This window comes from Crotalus tigris, unplaced genomic scaffold, assembly GCF_016545835.1.
Source record: "Crotalus tigris isolate CLP2741 ecotype Arizona unplaced genomic scaffold, ASM1654583v1 scf7180000018354.2857554, whole genome shotgun sequence".
Classification (NCBI taxonomy): domain Eukaryota; kingdom Metazoa; phylum Chordata; class Lepidosauria; order Squamata; family Viperidae; genus Crotalus; species Crotalus tigris.
In genome coordinates this window covers 1,642,602-1,669,809 of record NW_024096961.1, presented here as the reverse complement: position 1 = coordinate 1,669,809, position 27,208 = coordinate 1,642,602, and the positions used below count along the sequence as shown (strand labels likewise).

General features: G+C 37.8%; 1 protein-coding gene across 3 annotated transcripts in view; it reads left to right on the top strand.

Moving 5' to 3' along the window:
- The window catches only part of OSBPL5 (oxysterol binding protein like 5), a 154,787-nt gene that overhangs the window by 121,831 nt on the left and 5,748 nt on the right, over positions 1-27,208 (top strand). For all 3 annotated transcript variants that reach the window (XM_039350764.1, XM_039350765.1, XM_039350766.1), the window contains exons 8-18: positions 7,669-7,840; positions 12,501-12,717; positions 16,078-16,262; positions 18,731-18,812; positions 19,760-19,858; positions 19,956-20,052; positions 21,181-21,279; positions 22,113-22,210; positions 22,805-22,894; positions 24,480-24,616; positions 26,000-26,185. In XM_039350764.1, coding sequence (XP_039206698.1) covers positions 7,669-7,840; positions 12,501-12,717; positions 16,078-16,262; positions 18,731-18,812; positions 19,760-19,858; positions 19,956-20,052; positions 21,181-21,279; positions 22,113-22,210; positions 22,805-22,894; positions 24,480-24,616; positions 26,000-26,185 — 1,462 coding nt within the window. The remainder of the gene's footprint in view (positions 1-7,668; positions 7,841-12,500; positions 12,718-16,077; positions 16,263-18,730; positions 18,813-19,759; positions 19,859-19,955; positions 20,053-21,180; positions 21,280-22,112; positions 22,211-22,804; positions 22,895-24,479; positions 24,617-25,999; positions 26,186-27,208) is intronic.

Here is a 27,208-nt window from a genome sequence, read left to right as displayed (position 1 = left end):
TTCCTCTGATCCACTAATTTTGTCACTTGGTCAAAGAATGCAATAAGATTTGTCTGGCATGATCTATTTTTGACAAACCCATGTTGGCTTTTAGTAATGACTTTGTTTGCCTCTAGGTGTTCGTTGTAGAACCTGCTTTGGTCCACAACCTTTTTTGTTGCATTTTTTAAATAGTTTACATTATGAGATCCATCAAAATATATTACTATATTCTGTTTGAATTGTTTGACATATGAAATATTACTTGTAAGTAAACTTTTAATTGTTCTTGCTGAAATATAATTCCATATTCAGTTATCGGTCTAATAAGCACATTTACAAGTGTATTTTTCTGTAAACTGAAAACCATAAATGTGGAATGGTAACATTTTTGCAAAGAGACTATTATAATTCAAAGACATTTGGTACATTTTTCATCAATGCCTTGAATCAAGCAGTGTTTCTTCTGTGATCATCCATTTAATCTCTAGTGTTTATAACTTTCTAAGCCAGTGGTTTTTTTTAATAATGAAGAGATCTTCATTTCCTATAACATTTCATAGTTCAGGAAAAAAAAACACCAAAATGCTCTCCTTCCAATTGTCAGTTGTCTTTTAGATCACTCAACAAATTTTATCTTATTGGCTTTTAATTTTATAATCAGAATGCCAACTAAACCATATATGTATTGACCTAAAATCAGATTTTTATTTTGTTACATATGATAGGTTGGGCTATGTTTCTGTTGTCTGTTAACAGCATAGCTCCCTGCATGCTGATACCAAAATGTCTTATTGAACTAAATGGGAAGTCCTCCCAAATCACAGAATATTGGCATTCCTCAAGTTATGACTGCTCCTTCAAAGTTACAATGGCCTCTTGTAAAGCACTTCCAACCTTTCTAAAATGTCAAGTTGCCACTCCCCACCTGATTTGAGTGATTGGTAACCTGTTCCCACTTACAGCTGGTTGCCAAGTGCCCCATAATTATATGATTGCCATTTGCAATCTTCTTTGCCAGCTTCTCCATAAAGTCAATAGGGAAGCTGGCAGGGAAGGTTGCGAGCTGTTGCTCTGGCTGAAAAAGCTGCCTGCTCAGGGGAGCTGAACTCCTTTGGCAGAGTGGAAAAAATGGAGTTCAGATCCTGAAGATCTGAGCTCCATTCCTGCCCCCCAGTAAAGGTGTTCCTTTCTGCGTGGGGAGGGGAATTGAAATCCTCCCACTGGGTGCAGGAACATAGCTTAAATCCTGATGATTTGAGTTCTGAAAATCCAAGTAGGATTTTTCAGCTCTTGAGTGGAGAGGCAGCAGAGAAGGTAACAAGAGCGGGGTGCCTCAGGCAGGGAGGCAGAGGTCATAGGAAGCCTAGTGCAGGCTATGTGTGAATGTCTTCCTGTCAGGGCTGAAAATCCTGCTTGGATTTTCAGCTCCTGAGTGGAGCCTCCTAGAGTCTCCTCCATCCTCCAAAGATGTCCCTGCACTCTTTATCTGGAACTCCATGCAATCACTTAATGAAAACAGTTGCGTGGAGCTGTCACGACGTGATATCTTGCTTAACAACTGCTTCGCACATTGACCAAGACTCTGGTCCCATTTATGATAGTTAAGTGAGAACTACCTGTATGTAAGAAATGTACTCAATATTTTAGCTTTCAAGAATCTATCTATTCCTAAAACACAGATTCCTGTAATCTTTAACTGGGCAAAATGGTGCATCCTAGGGCAAAATCTTTTGAACCAAGGTACCTTAAATGAGCTAAATTACAAACTGTGTCCAAAATCCTGGGACCCAAGATTCCCATGGAATTGAAATTTGGAAAATTTTATAAAACCTTTTATGACAAACATGATCATACAGCAATTTGTGACATAGTACAAAATGTCATAAAATGTTTCCTGTGCTGATGTTTGACTGTGCTATACAGTTCAACACAGACTGTTTTCAAGGCAGATACATCTCTGAATTTATCCCAACTTTTCCAGTGAGAGCAGCATTCCTTTTTGAAAGCACTGAGCATGCCTTCTTGAAAGCACTGAGGAATTTACCGGTAGTAAGGAAATATCTCTGAAATGAGGACCCAAAGGGGCACAAATTGCTTAATAATTCACTAGGAAACTGGGCCCTCAGGGTAGATGTGGAGTGAAGTAGGCAGGATTATCTGTTCCTTCTATTTTTGACAGATTATTTTTCTTCCTTGATATAATTTCTATTTCTCCAACCAGAGACTCTTTTATAAGGCGTAAGTCAAGATCAGCTGGCTTACTCTGATTCCATCCTTAGTTATATAAATCAGTTTCCAAACTCTTCTAAATAGGGACACTGAGCTCCCATCCTTTGGAAATACTGAACTCCTAGAGCAGCGGATCTCAACCTGTGGGTCGTGACCCCTTTTGGGGTCGAATGACCGTTTCACAGGGGTCGCCTAAGACCATCAGAAAACACATATTTCCGATGATCTTAGGAACCGAGACACTGCTCCACATCCGTCTCCGTATGGCCTCCTCCGCCATTTACAGAGAGAGAGAGAGACAGAAAGGCACTTTCGCTTCCTTTCTCTCTCTCTGGCTCCTGATTGGTCCTGTGCCCGGGTGCCCCACCCCCTGGGAGAAGCGCGGCCAGGGCCTCGTGGGCTTGGAGCTGCCCAGGGAAGCCCCGGGATCCCTGCTGGGAGCGGCCCGCTGGAGGCTCCACTGAGCAGGCCAGCCCTCCTGCAAGGTGCAGCCCAAGGGAGACCAGCCCCTGCGATCCCCAGCCATCCCGACCATTGGCCCCTCTGGCCAGGAAAGCGTGCTGGAGTCCAGGCTGCTGGGAAGGAAGAAGGAGATTTTTTGAGCAAGGAAGAGTAAGCTTCTCCATCGAGCATTGCTACATTGTTTTTGTGATTAATCACTATGCTTTAATTATGTTCACTTCGTAACAATGAAAATACACCCTGCATATCAGATATTTACATTAATATTCATAACAGTAGCAAAATTACAGTTATGAAATAGCAACGAAAATAATTTTATGGTTGGGGGTCACCACAACATGAGGAACTGTATTAAGGAGTCGCGGCATTAGAAAGATTGAGAACCACTGTCCTAGAGGATTTTCTAAGACCTCGATTAATTAGAGATGGAAAATGCCTTTTTAGTATAGCAAAAATGAATACAGAATGCTTGTAGACAAACAGGGTTTTCAAACTTTTTCTTTTTTCTTTTTTTAATTACTACGCTAAATCTGTGAGGAAAACTACCAAATACTTTTCTACTGGTACTTTGAATTCTGTTTTGTTTCTCTTCCCAAGATAGCTACAAGGCATAATTAATTTTGGAAGGATAGCAGTGCATAGAATGACAAGGTATTTCAAATATTGCACCCAAGTCTGCCCATGAAAAAGAAATGAAAACCAACCGGTCCCTCAGGCTTTTAGGGTAATTGAATAGCTGCAGTGGTTGCCTATCAAATTAAATCTTAAAGGCCCTTATCTCTTTCTGGATCATTTAACAGCCCTTCTGTTTTATCTTGAATTACAAAATCAAGGTACTTCATAATTCTTGGTAACTGCCAGAGGAAACTAGATGCAGGTTTTTTTCCCCCTAAGGACTTTCATCCTAATGCCACTGTGGGAAAAAAGTGAAATAATTAGTCATATAATTCTTTTTTGACTAAGATAGATTGGGTCAACCTGTCTTACTGCCAGTAGCCTAAAGGCTTCATCTTCACTTGTTAGGAGTTGGGTATAATAAACCTTACAAAATAAAAAAGCAGCTGTTTTTATTTATGTCCCTATTTAGACCTCTGTGTCCTTGAAACTTCCCCTTCATAATAGAAACTGATTTTTTCTATGAAGTGGCAGATTGAGTGATATACAATTGTTTTTATATTTCTGTCTTGTCTTTCCTTCAGTCTAACAACGCACTTGCCAAAGGTTTGCTCCCTTTCTCTAAGCCATCAGCTCTCTTTATTTCGTGAGCATATCTCATATGGCTTCTTGTTACTGCATAGATAATCGCACTCTGATAGGTATAAGTAGTATTACTCAATTCCATTTCTCAATAGATGACACAGCATGGAACTGCAATCCAACAATATATAAAAGACATTGCCCATTCAGATCTGAGATATGTTAAATGGGTAAAAGATAGTACGTTAAGACCAACATATAGCACAATCCTATCCATTTTGTTCCAAATTGATTCTCAGTAGAAATTGCTCTCAAGAAAGTAATCATGGACATATGCTTGCAGTCTTAAGTTTGTTTTTATGGTTCAGCAAAGTTTTGGATCCTTGAGTCTCTTAAATCACCATGAAAAATGTATTGGAGAAATTTGTGGATCTGAAGCTGTATTGTCTTCAGCCATTAAATTCTATACAAGATTTTCTACATTCATTGCTTTGTGAACTATTACTATTTGTTACTTATGTTGCTGATGCCATTACCATGCCTTATTCTGAAAAATATAGGGTACCTGGCACATGTGTGCCATGACATGTGTCTGCATGCACACATACATACATATTTTTCTCTGTCTGTCTGTCTATCTGTCTGTCTCTCTCTCTCTCTCTCTCTGTGTGTGTGTGTGTGTGTGTGTGTGTTTGTTCAGGTTCTGCTTTTGTTCTATACCATGTCCAGAAAAAGTAAATTATGCAATCCATCCTATAGAGATATGGGTAATGAGTGATTCTGAGAGGTTGCTGAATTATAAATTTCAGCATGTGCAACTAGTGTGGCCCATCATGACTAATGCTGAAAGTTGTACCTCAGCATGCTCTGGAGACCATTGTCAGATAACAGGCACATCAGCATATCCTCAGCTTATCTCCACTGGAGTAAGACAGCAACAATCCATTTCCATGCTGTTATCAAGAAAACTACAGAGACATGTTCATGAAGTCACCAGGAGATATACTGGATATTAACTAGGCTTTAGTTATACAATTGTTTTTATGTTGGGTGTGCTAGAAGGACCCAGTAAATCATCAGCAGCAGCAGCATCTCCTGTTTCTGGAGGATTTTGCTTAATAGCAAATATAAGAAAATGGTATTTTGATAAATGGATAATTATCAATTTATGAAAAAAACGATAAGGCAGAAATAGACCTCAATAGAACAGTATATTTCTGAAAGATCCAGAAATTCTGTTCAATATTCAGAGAAAAATTAGAGCTGTTAGTGCACAATTGTTGTTTTTGAACAAATAGAAATTGCTTGGCTTCAGACAGCTTTGCAGGAACCATAACAAATATTCTCTTTTTTCAGCTGTAGTTTACAATTAAAACTTGTTCTGTAAGCTTGTTCTTCTTTATTTTTAAGAAACCATAGATAATACTTGTGTATTCTCAACTGTGTCATTATTTAACATTACATTTTACATTTTACCAGATTAACAGAGGCCAACATTGCATATTTGTTTTCATCCATTTGTACTGTTGTGAGGCAAAAAGGCATGATAGATTTATATTGTACAGATATTTAGAAAAAACATGGATACCACAAATAGTTACTCTTACTATTATAAATAAACGAATTTTGCCGAACATTCTCAAAGGCCAACTATTCAATCAGCCTATTTTAAGTATTAATATATGTACAATATTTCAAAATATACACAAATTTGTACACATAAAATAAGCAGGATACAATTCTTCAATAAGGATAGTGAAAACAGTGTCCTATTGAAACACGAACTCACCTTATTCAATTGAGGAAATCTCATTTCTAAAATTAAAATATTGATACCTTTAATAATAGCTCCAAATACTGAGCAATGATTTTCCTACGGAGAAGTTTCATGGTATTTAAAAGCCAGCAAAGTTTAGTGAACACTGGAATATTGTCAGTGTAACTTTATGCCAGAATAATAATCATGAACAGGTTGAAAGGTACTATTGTTTTTGGCCAATTGGTAAAATGTAAAATGTAATGTTAAATAATGACACAGTTGAGAATACACAAGTATTATAATCAAATCAATAAATAATCCTAAAATACTACAGATAATTATTGTTATGCTAGAGATAGAGCTCCATCTATAGGAGACAAGATGGTACTGCTGCATATAAGCTACGTACCTTTTCTCAATTCAACCTTACTTTGAATCAGAGCTGGAACACCAAGATATGGAGACAGAAAGAACATTCCTATTAGGAGAGTTTGAGCAATCCTTCTCCCAATTTGCCCCAGAGGCCTGGAAGGCCTTCAAATAAAGAGTTATTTGTGGCAAGACTGGACAAGTAGCAGCAGAAGGACAAGTAGCAGCAGAAGGACAAGATAGGCTGCTTTGTCTTGTCTTGAGAGACTTGAACTTAAATGTTCCTTCCTATTCTGTCCTCCATGCTGCTTAATTCTCATGAGGTTGAGATTGATCATTAATTATCTGAGCTTCTGCTTTTTCCATTTTATTTTTTTTTTCCAGTTTCGGCCTTATTTATGTCACTGAGCCAGGTAGTTGGCAATCTGTGTAGCTTTTTTTATCCAGCAGCTGGATTGAATACTTTTTCCTGTCTTTCTTACTAAGAAATTATGACCGGGAACTAGGTAATTTTCATTTTTATTGGGTTTTTTTTATTCTATCTGCACCTTCCAAGGTGCATGTACTTCTAAAGCACGGGTGTCAAACTCGTCACGTCACATGACATGTTGCGACATATTGCAACTTTTCTTTTTGCATTGCTGGAGCTGGGGTGGGTGCGGCCTCCGCATGATGCAACCGGCCCACAGGCCGACAGTTTGACACCCCTGGTCTAAAGTATTAAATATATCATGAAACCAGAGCTGTGGTAAGAATCCATTCTCAGGAGAGAGTGTTAAAAAATTTTTAGAATGCACCATCAACATTAAGTTTGATGGATATCTCCTATATAATTTGAGTACTAATTCTGGGTTTTTCCACATATGCAAAATGTGCCACTTTAAAAATAGAAATAGTCAAGTTTAAATGCCAACTTTATACTCATATGTATATATCCCAGAAATTTTTCAATTTTGTTACATTTCTTTTTTAAAAAACTGATTTGTTCTTCTGGAGGTAAATTTAGAATTTCTTAATCTTTCTGCGAGACTTGGCTCGCAGTGTGCTTCGTGTCATTATCTTTATTCTACTTTTGCCATTAATTGCAAGATATTTTTAGACTTCTTTTATGACTCAAAACAAGTTGAGGAATTTTGATGGAGACTAAACAAAGCCTGGTGGCAGTACTTTTACTTACAGAACTGATATCATAGCTTTTTCTCTGTGCCCGTATGCTTTTTTTTTTTAACTCTTGGTTTTGGTATGGTTTAGCTTAATTTTTTAATGATATGAATTGAATATTTCCTCTTGGTGTTCACTGGTGGAGACTTATGTTGAACCTCCATTTTTACTCTTTGTTGATAGAGTGTTATTCATCACATTTTCTTTAAAGCAGAGGTCCTCAGCCTTTTGGACACCAGGGATCAGTTCCATGGAGAGAGGTTTTTCTGTGGACTGGAAGTTGTGTGATTTTGTGTGCTGCCTGGATCTCGTGCATGGGGCTTTGCTTGTTTGTGCGGACCAGTTACTGGCATGCTGCGGCCCAGTACTGGTTCACGGACTGGGGGTTGGGGACCCCTGCTTTAAAGGAAAAAAAAATAGGCTAAATTTTCATTGGTTCAGTGTTGCCAGTGTAAAATTGGAAACATCTTTGTATTGTCTAGTTTGACTGCTTTGCTTCTGTTTTATAGGTCGATGCTGGTTGGATGCCCTGGAATTGGCCTTGCGCTGCTCCAGCCTCTTTAGGCTAAGTGCTTCTAAGCAAGCGAAAGATGGAGATCTGAATTGCTCTAATGATTCTTCACACACTGGTCTGTATAGCTTGCTTCACACAGCTACAGTCTCAGATCAGGAATTTTTCCAGTAAGAATGAGCTTCTTTCAACTATATATATTCTGAATTTGGAAATGCCTCCTACATGGAAGGGTTTTTTTTCCCATTGGTCCACTGTTATCTCTTGTCTGATTGGTCAAACTATAGTAGAGTGCTTTTTTTCCTTGTGAAAAAGAAAAATGAAAGAATGAATAGGATAAACTTGGGACAGCGAAGTCAGCTGCATAGCTGCTTCTCCATATTATAAATTTCCAGAATTTTCTTTTGGGAAATTTTCAGCAAGTTGCACCAAAATGTTATTCATGTATATTCAACACTGACTCTGCTAGCAAAGAATGCATATATTTGTAACCTTAAGTGGAATCCACTTAATTTCTTCCACTAATAAAATTGCTTTGGTACTAGGACTTGAATGAAACATAATGGTCATCTAAAACAATATGCTTTCTTACATTTTTGGTATTATATTTTCTGTAATAATGTTTGAACATACCATCCACCTGCTGCTTTGGAATCAATTTCGGATTGTGTATTTATCCACCATTTCCTATGTCTGCATTGCTGATGCTAGCAAGAATTGGTAAAGGCCATGTTTAGATCAGGAAATTAATTGATGTTGAGACTCTAGAAAGAGTATAGAGAAGAGCAACGAAAATGATCAGGGGCCTGGAGGCTAAAATATATAAGGAACGATTGCTGGAATTGGGTATGTCTAGTCTAATGAATAGAAGGATGAGGGGTGACATGATAGCAGTGTTCCAATATCTCAGGCTGCCACAAAGAAGAGGGAGTCAAGCTATTCTCCAAAGCGCCTGAAGGCAAGATAAGAAGCAACAGGTAGAAACTAACCAAAGAGAGAAGCAACCTAGAACTAAGGAGAAACTTCCTGACAGTTAGAACAATTAACTAGTGGAACAACCTGCCTCCAGAAGCGGTGAATGCTCCAAAACTGAAAGTTTTTAAGAAGAAACTGGACAGCCATTTGTCTGAAATGGTATAGGGTTTCCTGCCTGAGCAGGTGGTTGGACTAGATGACATCCCAGATCCCTTCCAACATCATCATCATTATTATTATTAATTTGGCCACATGGAAAACTGGGATTGTTGTGGAGGGCCAAACTAATAGGGCTGCTGCTGCTACTAATGCTGCCCGCACCCAGACCATTGCTACAGGATGCACAAAAACAGCTGGATGTGGCCTGCTAGCTGTAGAATGCCCAGATCTCATTTAGATGACTATAAAAACAGTTCAGGAATAAATCAGGAAAGGCTAAGGCTATCAATCTAAAACCAAAGTGGCTTTCTTCTGAATCTTGCAAATGACAGTAGGTAATTTCTTTGGCTTTTGTCTCCTTTTTCTGGGTTCACTGAAGTAACTTGCCTGGCCACTTTGAACGCTGACCTTGCCAAGTCTTTGGTCTGGTCTAGCTATGTATCTGCAGCATTCAAATAAACCTTCACAACATAATCCAGAAAGTGTATGTTCAGATAGCTGATCTTCCAGAACATCTAACCATCCTAGATGTATCACTTAAGGTATCATGCTGGGATAAATCCTCCTGTTAAATAACGTCTCCTTAGGAAAGTAAGCTAATTAAGTTGACATGATCTCATTATTAAGTCATTTAATTACACTTAATGCTTTTTCAGATTATTTATACTAGTCTTGAAGGGAAGAGTAGCAGACATTATGATTTAAAGAATTGTTCATCGTTGTGTCATTTTGCTTCTCAGTGTTTATTGCGCTACTGTGCTGGCTGATTACATTCTTTCAGTTAAGACTGTTTTGAGTGAGAAATGGATATTAATGCACCCCTTCTATGCTTGTTATTATTGCACCCATATAGCATCCAGTCCAAATGGTTTGGATATTTCCCTAATAATGAAAGTTTCCTATTAATGAAGAATCCTACTGGCAGCTAATAAAGGGATTCTTTCCAGTGTTTTGATTTCATAGTTTGGATTAAGCCTTACTACATCTATTTTATTATTCTAAATTACCTTATTTCATAATGTAGCATAGGGTGCTACATCATTTTCCACTTCTATTATATTGTTGCCCATATTAACAAATATTAACTACACACTTTCTTAGGAGAATTCATCTGTTTTCCTTTAGTGAAGTTGTTGGTTCTTAACACCTCTCTAACCATTAAGCAGTCACCAGCTCCATATTTCAAAGCAGGTGGAAGTTCTAAAATAAGGATGTGTGGTCAATAGATTGCCATGGAGACAATCTTCTGAAATAGGGGTGTGCCTGTATACTCTGTGTTGTGTTCATATTCTGAGAGATGTTTCCTTCAAATTCTAGCAACTTATTGTATAGCAGTAATAAATAAGGAGGATCTGGATAAAGATTTTATTATTTCTATGTAATTCTATTCCAAATACAGCAATTTTTCTTTATTGTGAGATGTAAAGAAGATTTCTATGAGCCTAAAGAATCAGTCATCAGTCATCTATTGGAAATGAAAGAAATGTAAATATATCACGTTCAAGGAAATGGCAAGCACTTTTCCTTCTAATGATTAATAGCTTAAGAACTAGAAGTACTCAGTTCCGCTCTTAATATTGGTTAATAGTCCTAGAGACAACTAAAGTAGGATTGGATTTCAGAAGTTGTTCTGCCAGCTTATGAAAGCAGACCTGAAATACGTCCTTTGTATCTATGTAGATTTGCTACTCAGCATAGCATGCAGATTTACTATGGATTTTTGTATAACTCACGTGGGAATCAACTCCATCTAGAGCAAGAGTTCCCAGCCGGGGGTGTGAGACGATATTCCAGGGGGTATGAAAAACTTGGGTTTTCAAAATTATACTGTATATGCATAATTCGTTCTCGTTATTTCAAGCTTTTGCAAGGGGTGCGAGAATATATCAGAAGCATTCTAGGGGAGCAGGGTGTAGAAAAGGTTGGGAGCCACTGATCTAAAGGATGAGAACCTCAGGTGTTACCGTCTTACATCTCAGGAAAAGCTGAGAAGCGATGGTTTGGCATATTAACTTAAATGAAATACATACTATATGTCAGGGGTGTCAAACTGCCGGCCCGTGGGCCGGTTTCATCATATCGGAGCCGCGCCCACCCCATTGCTGGCAACAGCGAAAAAGCTCTGATACATTGCGCAATGTGACATGATGTCTGCTATATGTGATTAAGAAGATCAAGCTTACCATATCCTGCATGATGGAATGAGCATTCCTTCTCTATGATTTTCTCTCTGTTTCCTTATTTTGCATAGTATCATCATGAAAAATATGTTCTCTAAAAAAGTGAAAAGTGTAAGATTTTTAAAAAAATCTTGATTGCATGTCTAGAAAGCAGTAAATCAGTCTATGATCTTGACCGACATGCCCATAAATATTCCACTTTTCCTTAAGCTGTGTAGTTTATATAGTCTTGACACAGAAATAATCTTACTAAACTTGATTTTTAATATTGAAATACATTGCTTTTTTAAAAAAAAACAAAGAATAGATTCTAAACTGCTTCTAGTCAAAGTTTTCATGTGCATATATGTTTGTTGTTATTCATGATATTTTATGTTGGGTAAGTAGGAAGAGTCCAGATATGACGTTTTCCACCATTATTTCTTTTTCTGACCAGAGAAAATCCATTAAGAAGATGCAATAACTTTTGGCTGGAAAATGTTAGGAGTGCACCTGTATAAATATGCAAAGCCATTGTCCACTGTAATTCTTTTCTGAGATGTGTCAAAAGTAAAGGCCAACTCAGCTAATATAAATAGATGTAGGTCCATTGAACTACAGTAAATCTATAGCTTGACTTAAAGTCAGAAATACTATATTTAATCAGTGTGTGACTTCATAGCAAAGCTTTTCAGACTCTGAAAGCAGTTTTACCAATTGTATGTTTTCAAGAGTGATTAATCTTTCTCCTTTTTTCATTTCTGGCTTTGGCATAGCAAACAGTGGAGTTAAATAAAGGAGTAACCAGCATTCACAATTTTCTGTTCTCTTTATACTTGGATATTGGTATGGAATGGTCAGATCAAGCTTGAACCCATAGAGCTGGGCTAGTCCAGCAAAGTGGTGGGGGTGATGACAGTGAGGAAAAGGAGGGTCAGATATGGACGGTTGCTAAAAGAAAACTTCACATTTAGCTTAACATTCACAAATGGTCCTTGTTCTGTTTTGTGTGGGGTTTTTGGGTGCCTTGTTTATTTCCATGTGCCACCATTTATTAAATTTCACTTATGGCCCAGATTCTCAAATGAGAATGGCTTTGGCCCCTGGTCTTTTGAGTAGATCACTTATGTATGATGGTTGCAGGATCTTAGGCTCAAGTGATTGCCATTTGTGATGTTCCCAGCCAACTTCCAACAAGCAAAGTCAATGGGAGAAGCCAGATTTGCCTAACAACTGTGGTGATTCACTTTACAACCACAATAAAAAAAATCATAAAATTGGGCATAACTCACATAACATCCATCTTGCTTAGTGATGAAAGTTCCGGTTCTGGTTTTGGTTAAGGACTAATGTCCAGGAGGGGTGCGATGGGGGAACGACATTATGGTATTAACCAAAACAATAAGGTACCCTTAGCCAGATTTTTCTCATATTTGTTGTAATGCTCAGCCCCACTTCTTGACTGAGTAAACCTTCTACCTTCAGAGGGTCTAAATGTTTTGAACCTAAAACAGTATTTACCATCTATTTATTTCAGCCTTAATGATTCCGCTCTGGAGAACCACCACTTGGAGAATGATGCTTTTTCGGACAAATCTGAACGTGACAACCTAGAAGAGTCTGAAAGTGAAGTGCATGAGAATAGTCGGAAGACAAATGAGAGTGAGAGCGATCAATCTGAAATCCATGGGGAGTTGTCTCAGGAAAAGAAAGGGACGACCTACCTGGAACAGAACTATGAAGAATTTGGAGAGGTAATTACTCAATCTATCTACTCACATTGTTGGCCTTGTGTTTGCCATTAATGCATTCTCTTGCAACAGAAAATTGTTCTATGTTACAGGTAATCCTAAATTAGTGACCACTCATTCAGCTATCATTCAAAGTTAGTGACCGTGCTCTATGAGTGGTGGTTATGACCATTTCTCAAAGTTCTGGCCATCCCAGCACCCTGCAGCCACATGATCACGTTCTGGGCACTTGGTAAACGGCTTGTACTTGCGATAGTTGCAGCATCCGACGGTTTTGTGATTCTGATTTCCAACCTTCCCTGCTGATTTCAAACAATCAAAGATGATGGGGAAGCAGGCAGGGTAGGTTGCCAGTTGTTCAGATAAGTCTCCCCCACCAGTGTACCCTCACTCAGCACAACTTCACTCACACCATGCCTCGTCGGCATTCTGCACACGAATGCTCAACCAAGGAGCAGAAGAGCAGATACCACTCCTTCTCCAAATAGCACAATTTAAACACTGGCTTGGAGAGAGAATGGGACTCCACTTGGGGAAGAAAGGGGATATATAACTTGGAGAACAGCACAAGGCAGTGAAGGTCTGCACGAAGCATAGACTAATTTAAAAATTAATATCAATTTATTTCCCCAGACACTGGAGAAAAAGAGTAGCTACAGGTAGTCCTTGACTTACAACTACAGTTGAGCCCAAAATTTCTGTTGCTAAGCTAGACATTTGTCAAGTGAGTTTTGCCCCATTTTATGATCTTTCTTGCTACAGTTGTTAAGTGAATCACTGCAGTTGCTAAGTTAGTAATATGGTTGTTAAGTGAATCCAGCTTCCTCATTGACTGCTTGTCAGAGGATTGCAAAAGGTGATCACACGATCCTGGGACACTGCAACTGTCATAAATGCATGCCAGTTGCCAAGCATCCAAATTTTGATCAAATGACCATGGAGATATTGCAATGGTAATAAGTCACTTTTTTCAGTATGTATGTATGTATGTATGTATGTATGTATGTATGTATGTATGTATGTATGTGTATATATATATATATTCCTTTGTTCTACAAGTTTAAACTTCTGGTATTTTAATTAGATAGTTGACTTCCTTATCACTCATTTACTAATTACCCAAGATGGTAACAATTCAGTTAAATTGGTGGAATAGTGACATATTAGAGTAGGAAAAATAGGCACATATTTATCTTAAAGTCTTCTTTTGTACATAAAGGACTTGATTTTACACTCCATTTAGAGCTATATGTATTTTTGTATGGAATACCCAAGATGTATACCTCAATAAAAATGCAAATGTAGCTGCTATAAGTGCTGGCAGATCAGTTTGCATCATAGCTTATAGCAATGTTACAGGCATCTATGTCTGAAATTTCCATTATCCTTGGTGGATCAAGATGGATGGTAAATAATAAAAATAGTAAAAATCAATAAGAGAAAGAAGGGTTTCATTGCTCACTGCAGACATGTTTCCTTTTATCAAACTGAGTTCTGCTGTTTGGCGCTTGGCACAGTGCTAAATAACTGCAAGTGAACTTGCTCAGGGAGCAGCATTTTGCAGATCTATATTGGCGTGAGAGATGTGGAAGATTGTTCCAGTCAGGCTGGCTCTTTCTTTGCACGAAGTTGTATGATTCCTAGAAGCAGGCTTGGATCCAAAACTTCACCTTCTTTTGCAAAGAAAAGTAGAAGAAGAGCCTTCTTCTTCTACAACCTGAACCCTTTAGATAAACTGGATTTCAGATCCCATAATCTGTAGCCCAGCAACGGTCTAGCAGTTCTTAAGAACATCTGGCTGAAGTCCAACTCTACAGAAGGCACCAGGTTAGAGAAGACTGGGACACGTGTCTTGGAAGTTTTCCATAGCAAGTGCTTTGCCTGTGACCACCCTGTGGTCACAGCTAAGGTTATAGCACTTTTATGTGAATAAAACAAATTGCTCAGTTACAATTTCTAGCAAATCTTCTTGCTCTAAAAATTCACTTTTATTATGAATGTTGGACTCTGTCCTCAGTAATGTGTGTTTCTGTTGAGTTTTATGGCTGGTGTTAAAAAAAAGCATCATAAATGAGGGATACTTGGATTTACATAACATTGTAAATCAGACATGTCAAACTCACGACGTCACATGACGTTGTGCAACGTATCAAAGCTTTTTCACCATTGCCGGCAATGGGGGGGGGCGTGATTTCCAGATGACGCATCTGGCCCATGGGCCGGCAGTTTGACACCCCTGTTCTAGATTATAGATCAATGTGGTGAACCTATGGCACGGGTGCCAGAGGTGGCACTCAGAGCTCTCTCTGTGGGCACGCGTGCCGTCGCCCCAGTCCTAGGCCTTCAGCTGGGTTTTATAAAACCTTTTCACTTTAGGCCTCTCCCGCCATGTGCAAAAAAAAAAAAAAAAAGAGTTCAATCAGTCAATTTTAACTTCTCGCAGAAAAAAAAAGATCTTGCAAAGTTGGAATTGATTGACTGAAATTTTAGTGCCACCCAGTCTGCCGTTACCACCACAGCCATGCCCACCACCACAGCCATGCCCACCCGGCACTCGACGATGCATAAGTGGGTTTTGGGTTACAGTTTGGGCACTCAGTCTCTAAAAGGTTCGCCATCACTGTTATAGATAGTTCCCAACTTAAGGTCAGTCACTTAACAATTGTTCATAGTTATGATGGACTTCAAAAAAAACCTACTTAGAACTCATCCTTGAAGTTTCGACTGCTGCTCCCCCCCCCTGCTGGCATCACATGATTGCATTTTGGGGCACTTGGCAACCAACTCCCATTTACAACTGGTTGCAACATTCCATGGTTATGTGACCACAATTTGCAATGTTTTTGGTCAATTTGTGGCAGAAAACATCAACAAAGTGCCCACTGGATCTTCTGGATGCACTTAATTATCATGTGGTTCGCTTAACAACTATATATTTCACTTGACTGTGATGATTCATTAAAAACAGTCATAAAATTAAGTTTGATCACGTGCCTCAATCTCCACAACTTATGACCAGACTTCTGGGTGCATTGTGTTCATAAGTCGAGGACTACCACTATATGTTCAGCCACTCAGAATCAATTCTGGATTCTTGTGAGGAAGATTTGATCTATGCATGGAAATGTTAGCAGAATGTTCAAGAAATCACATAAACAAAGGATAACATTATATTATGAACTGATGTCTAATACAGGAAGCATCTTTCAAGGATGCCAACTCTTCCACTTTGAGAGATTCTTATTCAGTAGTGATATGAGAGCAGGGGGAGAACATATTTGACTATGATGCCAATTGTCCCTTTTAATTTCTTGCTTTCCCTTTAATAAAGCTTCAATCTTACCTAAAGATTTTCCTCATCAGACAGGTGAATGCTCTCAAACCGAAACTGTGTCTGAGGAAAATAAGAGTTTGATGTGGATTCTTCTGAAGCAGCTACGGCCAGGCATGGATTTGTCCCGTGTGGTTTTACCCACTTTTATCCTAGAGCCACGCTCTTTCCTCAACAAGCTTTCAGATTATTACTACCATGCTGATCTACTTTCCCAGTAAGTAGCAACCGCAACTTTATAGCTGGAAAGTGCATCTCTGTGAAATGATGTGCAAGAATACCCACATGGCTAGAATTCCTAAAGGAAATAAACGCTGACTGGAAGGACAGATACTGAAGCTGAAACTCACATAGTTTGGTCACCAAATGAGAAGAGAGGACTCATTGGAAAAGACTCTGATGTTGGGAAAGATTGAAGGCAAAAGGAGAGAAGGAGGAACGCAAAGGAGATGAGATGGTTAGATAGTGTCATCAGTGCAATGAACATGGATTTGGGCAGGTTCCTGGATAGAGTGGAGCAGATGGGAGCCTAGCATGCTGTGGTCCATGAGGGTCGCAAAGCGGTGGACATGACTTAGCGACTGAACAAGAAATGGCTAAAACTGGGGTATTTGTATATTTAAGGGGTGTCTCTGTTAACATAGGAAGTAAACCATGCCAACTATGAGTCCCAGTGATATTTAGACAGAAGTGGTTTATGAGAACAATGGGAAATGCAATGAGAAAAGGGGGGAAATACCCTCAATGCTGTTGATTGATAAATCAGCACTTAATTACATGTCCATTGCTGGAGTGAATATATTCAGATCTATGACACATTAAATAAAAACAGCATGGAGAAATATGAAGTCTGAAATATTTTGGGAACAGTGACTCTTTTCTGCAGTAAAACGTAAGATCAACAATTTGTATTCTATTTCTTCTTTAAAGAGGAAAAGGGTTAACATTAACAAGTAAATAACAATTCAGTCTTATAAATACGGTCTCAAATACTGCTATGTTATCAGCAGTTAAAAATACAATAAACCTATCAAAGATTTCTATTTTAAGACCAAAATGCCAAGTTCATTAATAAATAGAAAATGCATGTATAATAAATAAAATAATGAAAATAATAGATGTAACCCATATTTTAGCTCCAAATATGTATTTATCGCAAACCCTCACAGCCAACTTCCTTCTCAACCAACTTAGCAACCTTTTCATATAGTGATATCATGAAATCGCTGAAAAGTTGAAAGAATATTTTTTTTAAAAAATAAAGTGATAATAACATCTCCTGAGATTTCCATGAGCTTATTTTTGAAATAGTTCAAAATCTCATACGAAAATGCTAAAATCTTTGGCAATCTGGCAAGCTCTTCATCAAATAATAAAAATACTCAGTTTTATTATTTAATGTTATTAACATGACTATTGTATGGAATATAAAGAATTAGCTTATGCACAAATCCTGGAATAAATTTTCTTGTATAAAATGAAGCATTATCTAAAATAATAATTTAATGTGCAACATAAGTGGACAGGCTTATAAGGAACAGAGTGAGCATTCATGTTCTCTGTTTCTAGATATATATATATATGATTAGAAATAAAAACAAAAATGCGACTCTTGGGAGTATTCATATTGTCAAAATAATGATCACCAAGAGAATATCTATCAAAAATAGAATTTAATCCACCAAGCTTTTGTCAAATACATTTGACATCGTCAAGGTTAAAAGGCATACGCCGGGGGAAGTCTTATATACAGTTGTTTAATGCCTGTTTCCGGCTCCTGGAGCGTGTCATCGGCCCCAGCTGATCGAGTTGAGTCCCAAGCACACATACCCCCATCATGAGAAGGGGAGGAGAAAAGATCCTGACCCCCAGCCTGACCAACTCTGAAACAGCTAACGGAGTAACGTATGACAGAATGCAAATTAGCAATGGAAAGAGGATAGGTGCTGATGGGGGGCGTGTGCTTGGGACTCAACTCGATCAGCTGGGGCCGATGACACACTCCAGGAGCCGGAAACAGGCATTAAACAACTGTATATAAGACTTCCCCCGGCGTTTGCCTTTTATATATATATGGTTATTTTAAGAGGCAAATGAATAAAGTATCTCAATATTCCTGTTATCAAATCTCTTACAAATGTCAGTGACAATACTTATAAATGTTCTTTTTTGTAGAATTCAAAAATAATTCTGCAAAAAAGAAAAATGGATATTAAGGATAAGTTCCAGAATACAGGCATAAGTGGGCATATGGTTTGATCCACAGTCTTTCTTATCTAATTATGGAACTAATCTAATCTCAGATATTCAGAAGTATCCAGACATTTAAACATTTACTGTCTAAGAACTCCTCTGTGATTTCTGTAGTTGTGCATTGAAAATGTGATCAGTCTCATCTCTTAACTTGTCAGTGTGAATATTTGAAAGAGGCAGCTGAACTTGGCCATATTTTGCTCTTTTCACTTTTTGTTTTATTTTGTTCTATTGCTTTGCATACAATCTTGCTTCATCATCATTTTTATTTTATTTATTAAATTTATATGCCATCCATCTCATAATCAACCAACCCTATAAATTTAACCAATGAAAAAAATAAAAATAATACTTTTTGCGCCAATAAAGCCTGCAGCTCAAATCATACACATGAAGAAATAACTGAAATGGTCATTTTAATTCTTCCTGCAGAGCTGCTCTTGAAGAAGATCCATACTGTCGAATCAAGCAAATCTTGAGATGGTATCTATCAGGCTTTTATAAAAAGCCAAAGGTATGACAGTATGTTACAACGTTCCTTTCTTTATATTGGATCAAAAGAATTGTGAACTGTATTAAAGATTTAAAATCTTCAAGAATGTTATTAGAGATTGGCCATGGAATTTTCCAGACACCATCACCATCATTTTAAAGGAAGTCCTTAAACACCACTTCTTTACTTAAGAATTCCCCTGAATAAGTTTTATTTCCCTATCCAATTTACATCTGGAATTCAGCTGGATTTAAACATCTTAGAGTTATATTTTTTTAAAAAATATGTCTACTTAATACATGAGCTCTCTGGGGATGGGTTTCTGTCTATAAAAATGACATTGGAATATTTAATCATCCTAAGTAAAACTAGAAAGATATAATAAATGTGTGAAGTGGCCTTGAATGTACATGATGCTCTCAGGTTGCATCTGATCTCATAGATCTAAATCCATTTTGACCATAAGCAACAAGTCCTGTATTAGAATAAATGACCTTAGATGGTAAGGTGAAAGGGTAGCTCAGAATTGGAGCACATGCTTTTTATATAGAAGATAAATAATTATCTGTGTTTTATCCTTAGGTGAATGTGGAAAATATGTGTCTAAAATCTTTGAGAGAGCTGCTACTTAGCAGGAAACAACTTACCTTCCTAGAAGGAAGATCTGCATTACTATCTGTATTAAAAAGATGTGTTTCCAAGGGGATTAGACTGCAGAACCTGTGTAGATCTACAGTTAAATTGTCCAGTAATACCCAAGACCAGTGACACCCAATTCTTATCTCCACTCAGTATTTGATCCTCATGCTCTCTCTCAGACCAACTTTTACCTCATGAGGTTTTGTTGTGAAGATGTAGGAATGTATGAATAATTTTCATTCCCATCAGTTGCACGTTCAGAAACCCATTTTGGAACATTGGGAAAATAAACTGTGGGTCTATAATATTATTAAATTCCTGTCTTCCAGGGAATAAAAAAGCCATACAATCCCATTTTGGGAGAGACTTTTCGTTGCTGTTGGTTTCATCCACAGACAAACAGTCACACATTTTACATAGCAGAACAGGTAAATCTGAGACTTCCTTTTATACCAACACTATGGGTGTTTAGCTATATAGCAAAACTTTGTACATGCTTTTTTATTTTGTTGCCTTCCATTGCAGGTTTCCCATCATCCTCCAGTATCAGCCTTTCATGTCAGTAATAGGAAGGATGGGTTTTGTATTACTGGCAGCATTCTAGCCAAATCAAAATTTTATGGTAAGGCATCAGATCAGACAGATAGTGGTCTAGTACAGTGGTTCTTAACCTGGGCGATATTGCCCCCCAGGGGGCGATTTCATTTTTTAGGGGGGCAATGGAACGAAAAGGGGCGACACGGGGGCGAAGGAACGAAAAGGGGGCGATATGGGGGTGATGGAGCGAAAAGTTTTGGGGACGCTTTTGAGACATTTTCGTACAATGAATCGCTTTATAGCTGTCGTACAAAAACATCAGATCGCTCACTATTAGTGGATTGAATTGTGTTTTCAAATGTTCCTCCAGCTAGCTTCAGTACAGAACGCCGTACATATGTGAATACGCATCGCTTATCTTCATGCGCGTTGCGCAGCCTCTACCCATACAGTGGTGCACCGTTGGCCAGAATATGGGAGATATGGGAAAAAGACTGGAAATAAATTATTTGCATCAATATGTCCTGATGACAGTTTTAAAGAAAACAAAAAAGTGTTTGCATAAATTGAAGAATTATTTCCTATGTTATGATTGAGAGGTTATGTTGGGGGAGGGGGACGATGACAACTTCCTCGTTGGCTCAAGGGGGCGATTCATTCAAAAAGGTTAAGAACCACTGGTCTAGTAGTTCATGCATATTGGTAAACCACCATGTGGTTTGCTTGATTTTGATGTAGTGTGATATATAACACGCCTCTTAGGGCAACTAGGTCATTTCAACTTGTTCAACAAATCATAATTGAAAAGAAATCCTGGCTAGCATTAAACATGAATGCAGCTGGAGAATTATGATAGGCACAACTCTGATTTGCCCCTTTTCCACTTTTTTCCAAAGCCAAAGTCAACTTTGATGCCAGTGTATGTAGCAATAAAGCACATTGCTAAATTTTAATATGTAGAGGTTCTTTTGTATGCATGGACATATTGCAATTTGTTCTTAGAGGGGGAAAAAATATTGAGAGTCACTTCTCACACATCCCTTAAAAGAAAATAAAAAAAAAATGGGGTGTATTGTATCTGCTTAAAAACATGTCCATCAAGGATGCTTTTCAGAAAGTTTTTTTTTCTGAATATAGATAGTTTTATCTTTTGTTTCCCTTGTCCAATTTTAAGAAGGATGGTCATGCCATTTGTATTCATCTGTTTCTACAGGTAATTCGCTTTCAGCATTATTGGACGGCCAAGCTAAACTCACATTTCTAAGTTCTGGGGAAGAGTATGTCATTACAATGCCATACGCACACTGTAAAGGTGGGACATTGCTGGGATTCTGGAGTGGGGGGGAGGGCGTGGGAATTGTATGTGCTGTGTCCTTTCATGTCTTGGATTTCATTTTCTTCCTTAAAAAGATCCCTGTTTAAGGTTTTCTAGCTATAGTATATAGGAAATTAGGATGAGGTAGGAGTCTGGGGTTTTTGTTTTTTTTTTAAACTATAAAATACAAAGCCTTGGCGCCCACCAGCTATGCTTTATTGCAAAAATGGTAAAAAGAAATCTGAATTCTTTGGAATAATGTGATGCACTCATCAAGACTGTGCAAAAGAAAATAGCTTCTGTGCCTTAATATTTCTGTAGAATGGAAATTACATCTATTGAAATGTCTTCTACAAAATTATTTTAAAAAGCACAGTAGTTTGGGGATTTACACTCTATACGTGTACAAATGCAGTGCAATTGAGCTTGTACAAATTGGGAAATTTAACATCAAGTTGTAAATATGCTATTTCCAAAGAATTGGTTACAGTGTACCATTTAAGATACCCAAAGTTTGTCTACAACAATGCCGTGGTGCCATCAGAAAATACATATTGAGCCATGGAGGCAGCAAGAATTGAATTTGCACTGAACATTTCTTGCTCTGTGATATCAAGAAAAAACCCTCCCAAACAGAAACGAGTGTAACATTATATATATATATATATATATATATATTTTATTAAATCAGGGTTTTTACATTTTCCTTTGGTGTAAGTCATAATGAATGACCAGGGCTGCCTTTATAGGTTGATACATGTAGTCTCTGCATAATTGATACTCTGTTAACAGATTTTTTTTTATTATTATTATTATTTTGCTGTTTCTAGGAATTCTGTATGGTACTATGACAATGGAACTTGGAGGAAAAGTTACTATTGATTGTGAAAAAAGCAATCATCGGGCAGAACTGGAATTCAAATTAAAGGTACTAGACATTCTGTTCTATTTTCAGCTTGTCTCCAACATTCCAGTTCCAATTTTATCTCCTCTGAATTTCGTAGGGCTAGTTTTAAAAAATCATCCCAAGGCTTTCTCAATAATAATGTTGATTTGTTTTATATTTAGAGTTTTATTGTTTTATTGTAATTTTAGCCCTAGCAGGGATGTTTTGATTTTTATGCCTTTTTATAGCCTACTAATAATTACTATGTCCCCCAAGAGTCTCTTTGACTATCAGTAATGGTCCTTAAACTCATTCTAGAATATGAATGTGCACTCACACAAGAGTTTTCCATGGTTGGTGCACATTTGATATGCTCCAAACAGTATGCAGCTAAAATTTGACTGGTCCTTGACATGCATACTAAAATAATCAAATTAGTACTTTATGTCAGTAGCTAAAATGTTCATCTGTTTTGATCTATGTTTTGGTATGTATCAGGAACAATATAGACATAGTTTTCACTGGAATTCTAGAGAATTTATATGTTAGTTACCCATCTAGATTCATTTGTAGTCTCGGGCAAGTTCACATTCTTTCTGGACTGAAATCATTTTTTCTTCCCTTTGCATTTCTTAGCCATTTTTTGGTGGCAGCACAAGCATTAATCAAATTTCAGGGAAAATTAAATCAGGAGAAGAAGTGCTGGCAAGTCTTGATGGACACTGGGTAAGAAATCATAATATTCTTTAATGACAGTTTAAAAATGGATGCAAGAATTGAAAAGCTGCCATTGGAATGCTGTGTCCCATGAGGCTTCCAAGAAGAGAATTCAATTTAAAAGAAAAACAGGTGGAATAAAACTGCATCAAGCAGCTGTATTTGCCGAGGTGTAGATCTAGCTGTGCCCGTTGTCTCTGTTAGCCCGAATTCTGAAATCTTAACTTTGGTTTCAATGTAACAAATGAACATCAACCAACATCACAGTCAGAATCAGTTGTAGTAATTCACACGCTTCTTGGACGGTCAGCTTGAACAGTTCAGCTTCCCAAGAATAGTGTTAACTTCAGAGTGTTGGTGTGATGCATCCTAAATTGGAGGGCTTTGCCTGGAGTTAACAGACTACCGTATTTTCCGGTGTATAAGACAACTTTCTAAAGCATGCAAATCGGCTCCGAAGTCAGGGGTCATCTTATACGCCAAGTCGTCTAATATGCCGGAAAATACGGTATATATATTCTCTGAAATGGTGATGCCCTTACCGTTTGCCAACTCACGAATTGTACACATCCTGACCTTTCGCCTGAGAGAAGAAACAAGTCTTTGTGGAAGGCCAGCAGTGTTTATTTTTGAGAGAGTGACCGTTCTAAAGGGCAGAGAAGACATGCTTCCTAGGTCCTGCAAAGTTATACTTTTAATTGATAAAACCTAGAGCATGCTCCTTCTGCCTGTCTGATGCAGTGCATAGAGAAAATCAGAGAATGGCATTCCAAACGTTGAGGCCCATGCTGTGAAGGTCTTATTGTTAATAGGCTTCAAATTGCACCTAGAAACCTATTGGGAGCCAATCCCACTTATGAAGCAAAGGTGTAATTGGAGCATCCCAAGGTATGCCTATAATAGTTTGAGCTTCTGGATTCTGGACCAATTGTGCTTTTGGATGGGTTACTGGGACTCCATTGCTAAGCAATGCAGTGATGTGTGACCTCACACTTTATGACCACATTGGTTAGCAAAGAGTTCCCAGCCCCAATTGCAGTCATAATTCAAGAACTACCATCTTGATTCTTTTGTCATGAATAACCCAGATATATGACACCAAGTATCTGAGATTTGACAAAATAATATAAGATAGGTCCTTGTCCCAAAAACGTTATCATTTATAATGATAATGGCTGTCCAATCTCTTCTTAAAGACTTCCAGTGTTGAAGCAGTCACAGCTTCTGGAGGCAGGTTAATCAGTGGAACAACCTGCCTCCAGAAGCGGTGAATGCTCCAACACCGGACGTTTTTAAGAAGAGACTAGACAGCCATTTGTCTGAAATGGTATAGGGTTTCCTGCCTGAGCAGGGGGTTGGACTAGATGACCTCCAAGGTCCCTTTCAACTCTGTTGTTGTTGTTGTTGTTATTATTATTATTATTATTATTATTATTATTATTCAATGGAAGAAATAATTATGTAGGAGAAAATAAGGGAAAGAATTCTCTGTTAATAGAGAAGAATGGAATTCTTTCACTTAGTTCTTAATCCTGTCTCAAGATATCTCCTGCTTGTTTGAAACTAACACTGAATTGTTTTTGTTTTTTTTCAGGATGGTGAAGTATATATAAATGATCTGAAAAATGGCAGTACAGATATTTTTTGGAACCCGACCAGTGAAGTCCGAAAGCAAAGACTGAAACGTCACATTGTCTTGTTTGAAGAGCAGACAGAATTTGAATCTGAGAGGTAAGGTGGGCAGACTGATGTCAGAGAATGACAGGAAAGAATATGACTTATCTTGGATTGCATTTTGGGCAACCTAGTTTTATAAAAGTTGATTTATGTCTAATTATATTAGATTATTAATTGGTATTTTGAACATGATTCGAAGAAATTAAACTTGTGGTGGTTTCTCCATTTCTGGTGCAATGGAAATGTTTCGAATGAAGTCTTGGCCACATACAGATACAGATTTCCTCCTTTTTTATTGGATTAATATGTAGTACTGTAATCCTTCTGCTAGATTTATTACAAATGGAATTATTCCTTCATTTATCAATAGGTTATGTTTATTACTTATTAATTGTATAAGGTTGCCCAAGTTTATAGTGATTCTGGACAGCACATAATAAAATCAACCCTAAAATACTACTTAAAAACCCAAACACCTGGAGGAAAAAAATATTCAAAACAAATAAAACATACAAAGCCTACCTATCCTTCTAACCCAAGGCCTAGGCCAGGGGTAGGCAACCTTGGCTCTTTTATGACTCGTGGATTTCAACTCCCAGAATTCCACGAATCATAAAAGAGCCAAGGTTGCCTACCCCTGGCCTAGGTGAAGGGCCAAGATTTCAGAGCTCTTTTAAATGGGGTCAAGGTGAAGGCCAATGTTTCTAGGGGAAGATTGTATACCAAGAGGCAGATGCTATGACAAAGAAGCTATACCTCCTGAGTCCCATCTGCAATATGTCAATTCTGCCTTGATTATACAGGCTGATCAGAAACTATAGAAGACAGATGATCCTTTAGATCAGACATGTCAAACTCGCGACAATCACACGATGTTTTGGAGCTTTTTCCCCGTTGCTGGCAATGGGGTGGGCGCGGTTTTCTCATGAAGTATCCAGCACGTAGGCCGGCAGTTTGACATCTCTGCTTTAGAAAATAATTTTCAGCACCATAGAAATACTTATATAATTTATGGGTGTTAGCCAACAGTTGAATTGCACCTAGAAACCAACTGGCAACACATATAATTGCCCATGCCACCACGTTCTGGGTCACGTTCAGTTTCAAAGTGGTTTTCAAGGGCAGACACACATGTGCTTTGCACAAGATGACCAAAGCATGAGTGAGTGTTTGAAGGACCAAAGATGGTTACAGCTAAGGGATCTTTATAATCTGCAGCTGAGCTGAAACTGTAGGGACTGGTTGTAAATACCATCCATTCAGTCCTCTTATACTTTTGAATGGTTGCAGAATGATTAGTTGTTGACTGAGGATATGCATCCTCTGGTATCCCAGAAGGATCAATAACATTACTTAACCAAGTTTCCAGATCTCTTTCGTTTCCACTGAATTGTATGGCTATGCTAACCTTCTGATTAACTTAATGGTTTTTTTTAGACTCTGGCAGCATGTAACCAGTGCAATTGGCAAAGGAGACCAGCACAAGGCAACTGAAGAAAAGTTTGTGTTGGAAGAGGAACAGAGACACGCAACACGAGAACGGAAGGAGAACGGAACAGAGTGGAAGCCCTTGCTCTTCTGGCACAATGCTACCACAAACGAATGGCACTACAAATATGAAGAGTGAGTGACTTGTAATTGAGCTTTTCAAATTATGTTCCATGTTCATAATCGCCTTCAAGAATTTGATGGACTTTTGTGAGAGTCTTGAGCCAATAACAGAAAAAGTTCATTTGAATCCAGTCAGTTGTCAAGCACTAGAGCTTTATCTCTTGATCAAAGGGCCTTTTTTGTTGCTGTTGTTAATTAATAAGGTTCCACAGCTGAAAAGGATTGAAAAGCATGTTAGAGCATGTGGTGTGGTGATTAAAAAGTTTCCTGTCCAGGTATACTTTATATATTTATCTAAGCCATTGCCCCTCCCTCATTCTAGGGCATGCTATGAATAGTGAGGAAAGGCAAAAAATGTGGAATCCTCATTACACTATAACCCCCAACTATAACAGTTAAATCACTATAAAATACATAGCCATTAATCTTGAGTAGTCCTATCCTACTTGTGAACTTGCTTAGGATTTTGCTGATTTTCTTAAATATCTTTCTTTTTCTCCTTGTTCTTTCCTTTATGTGTTGATATTTTTGATTGAGATATTTGTGTCTCACTTTGGGAAACTGCTTCTTAATTTTTCGTAGATTGTTACGTCATCCCATTGACTCTCCAGTTGTCTTTAGCTTGAATCTATTCCTTGAATGTAACTTGCATTCAGATTAAATCTTCTCTTTGAAGCATATTCTCTAAATTTAGTAACACCAATAATTTATGGTTTATTCCACAGTCTGTTCCTTGAAGTATCCTGGATAACTTGATGGCACTTTGCCATCTTCATTTCCTAATGATGTAATCAATTTAATTCCAGTATTGTTTATCTAACAGTATTAAGTGGTGGAGTCTGCATTTATATTGTGTGAAGCTGGAGTTGGCAAAGAAATGAGAAATTCTCTTTTTAAAACTAAGTTAACCCATCTCTTGCATGATTATGTTTACCCAATCCAATTTTTTGTATATTTGAAATTTGTACTATTTCTTCAATTTTTACATTCCAATGAGCCATTAGTAGTATTTTGTTCTTTTTAGATACTGCATTT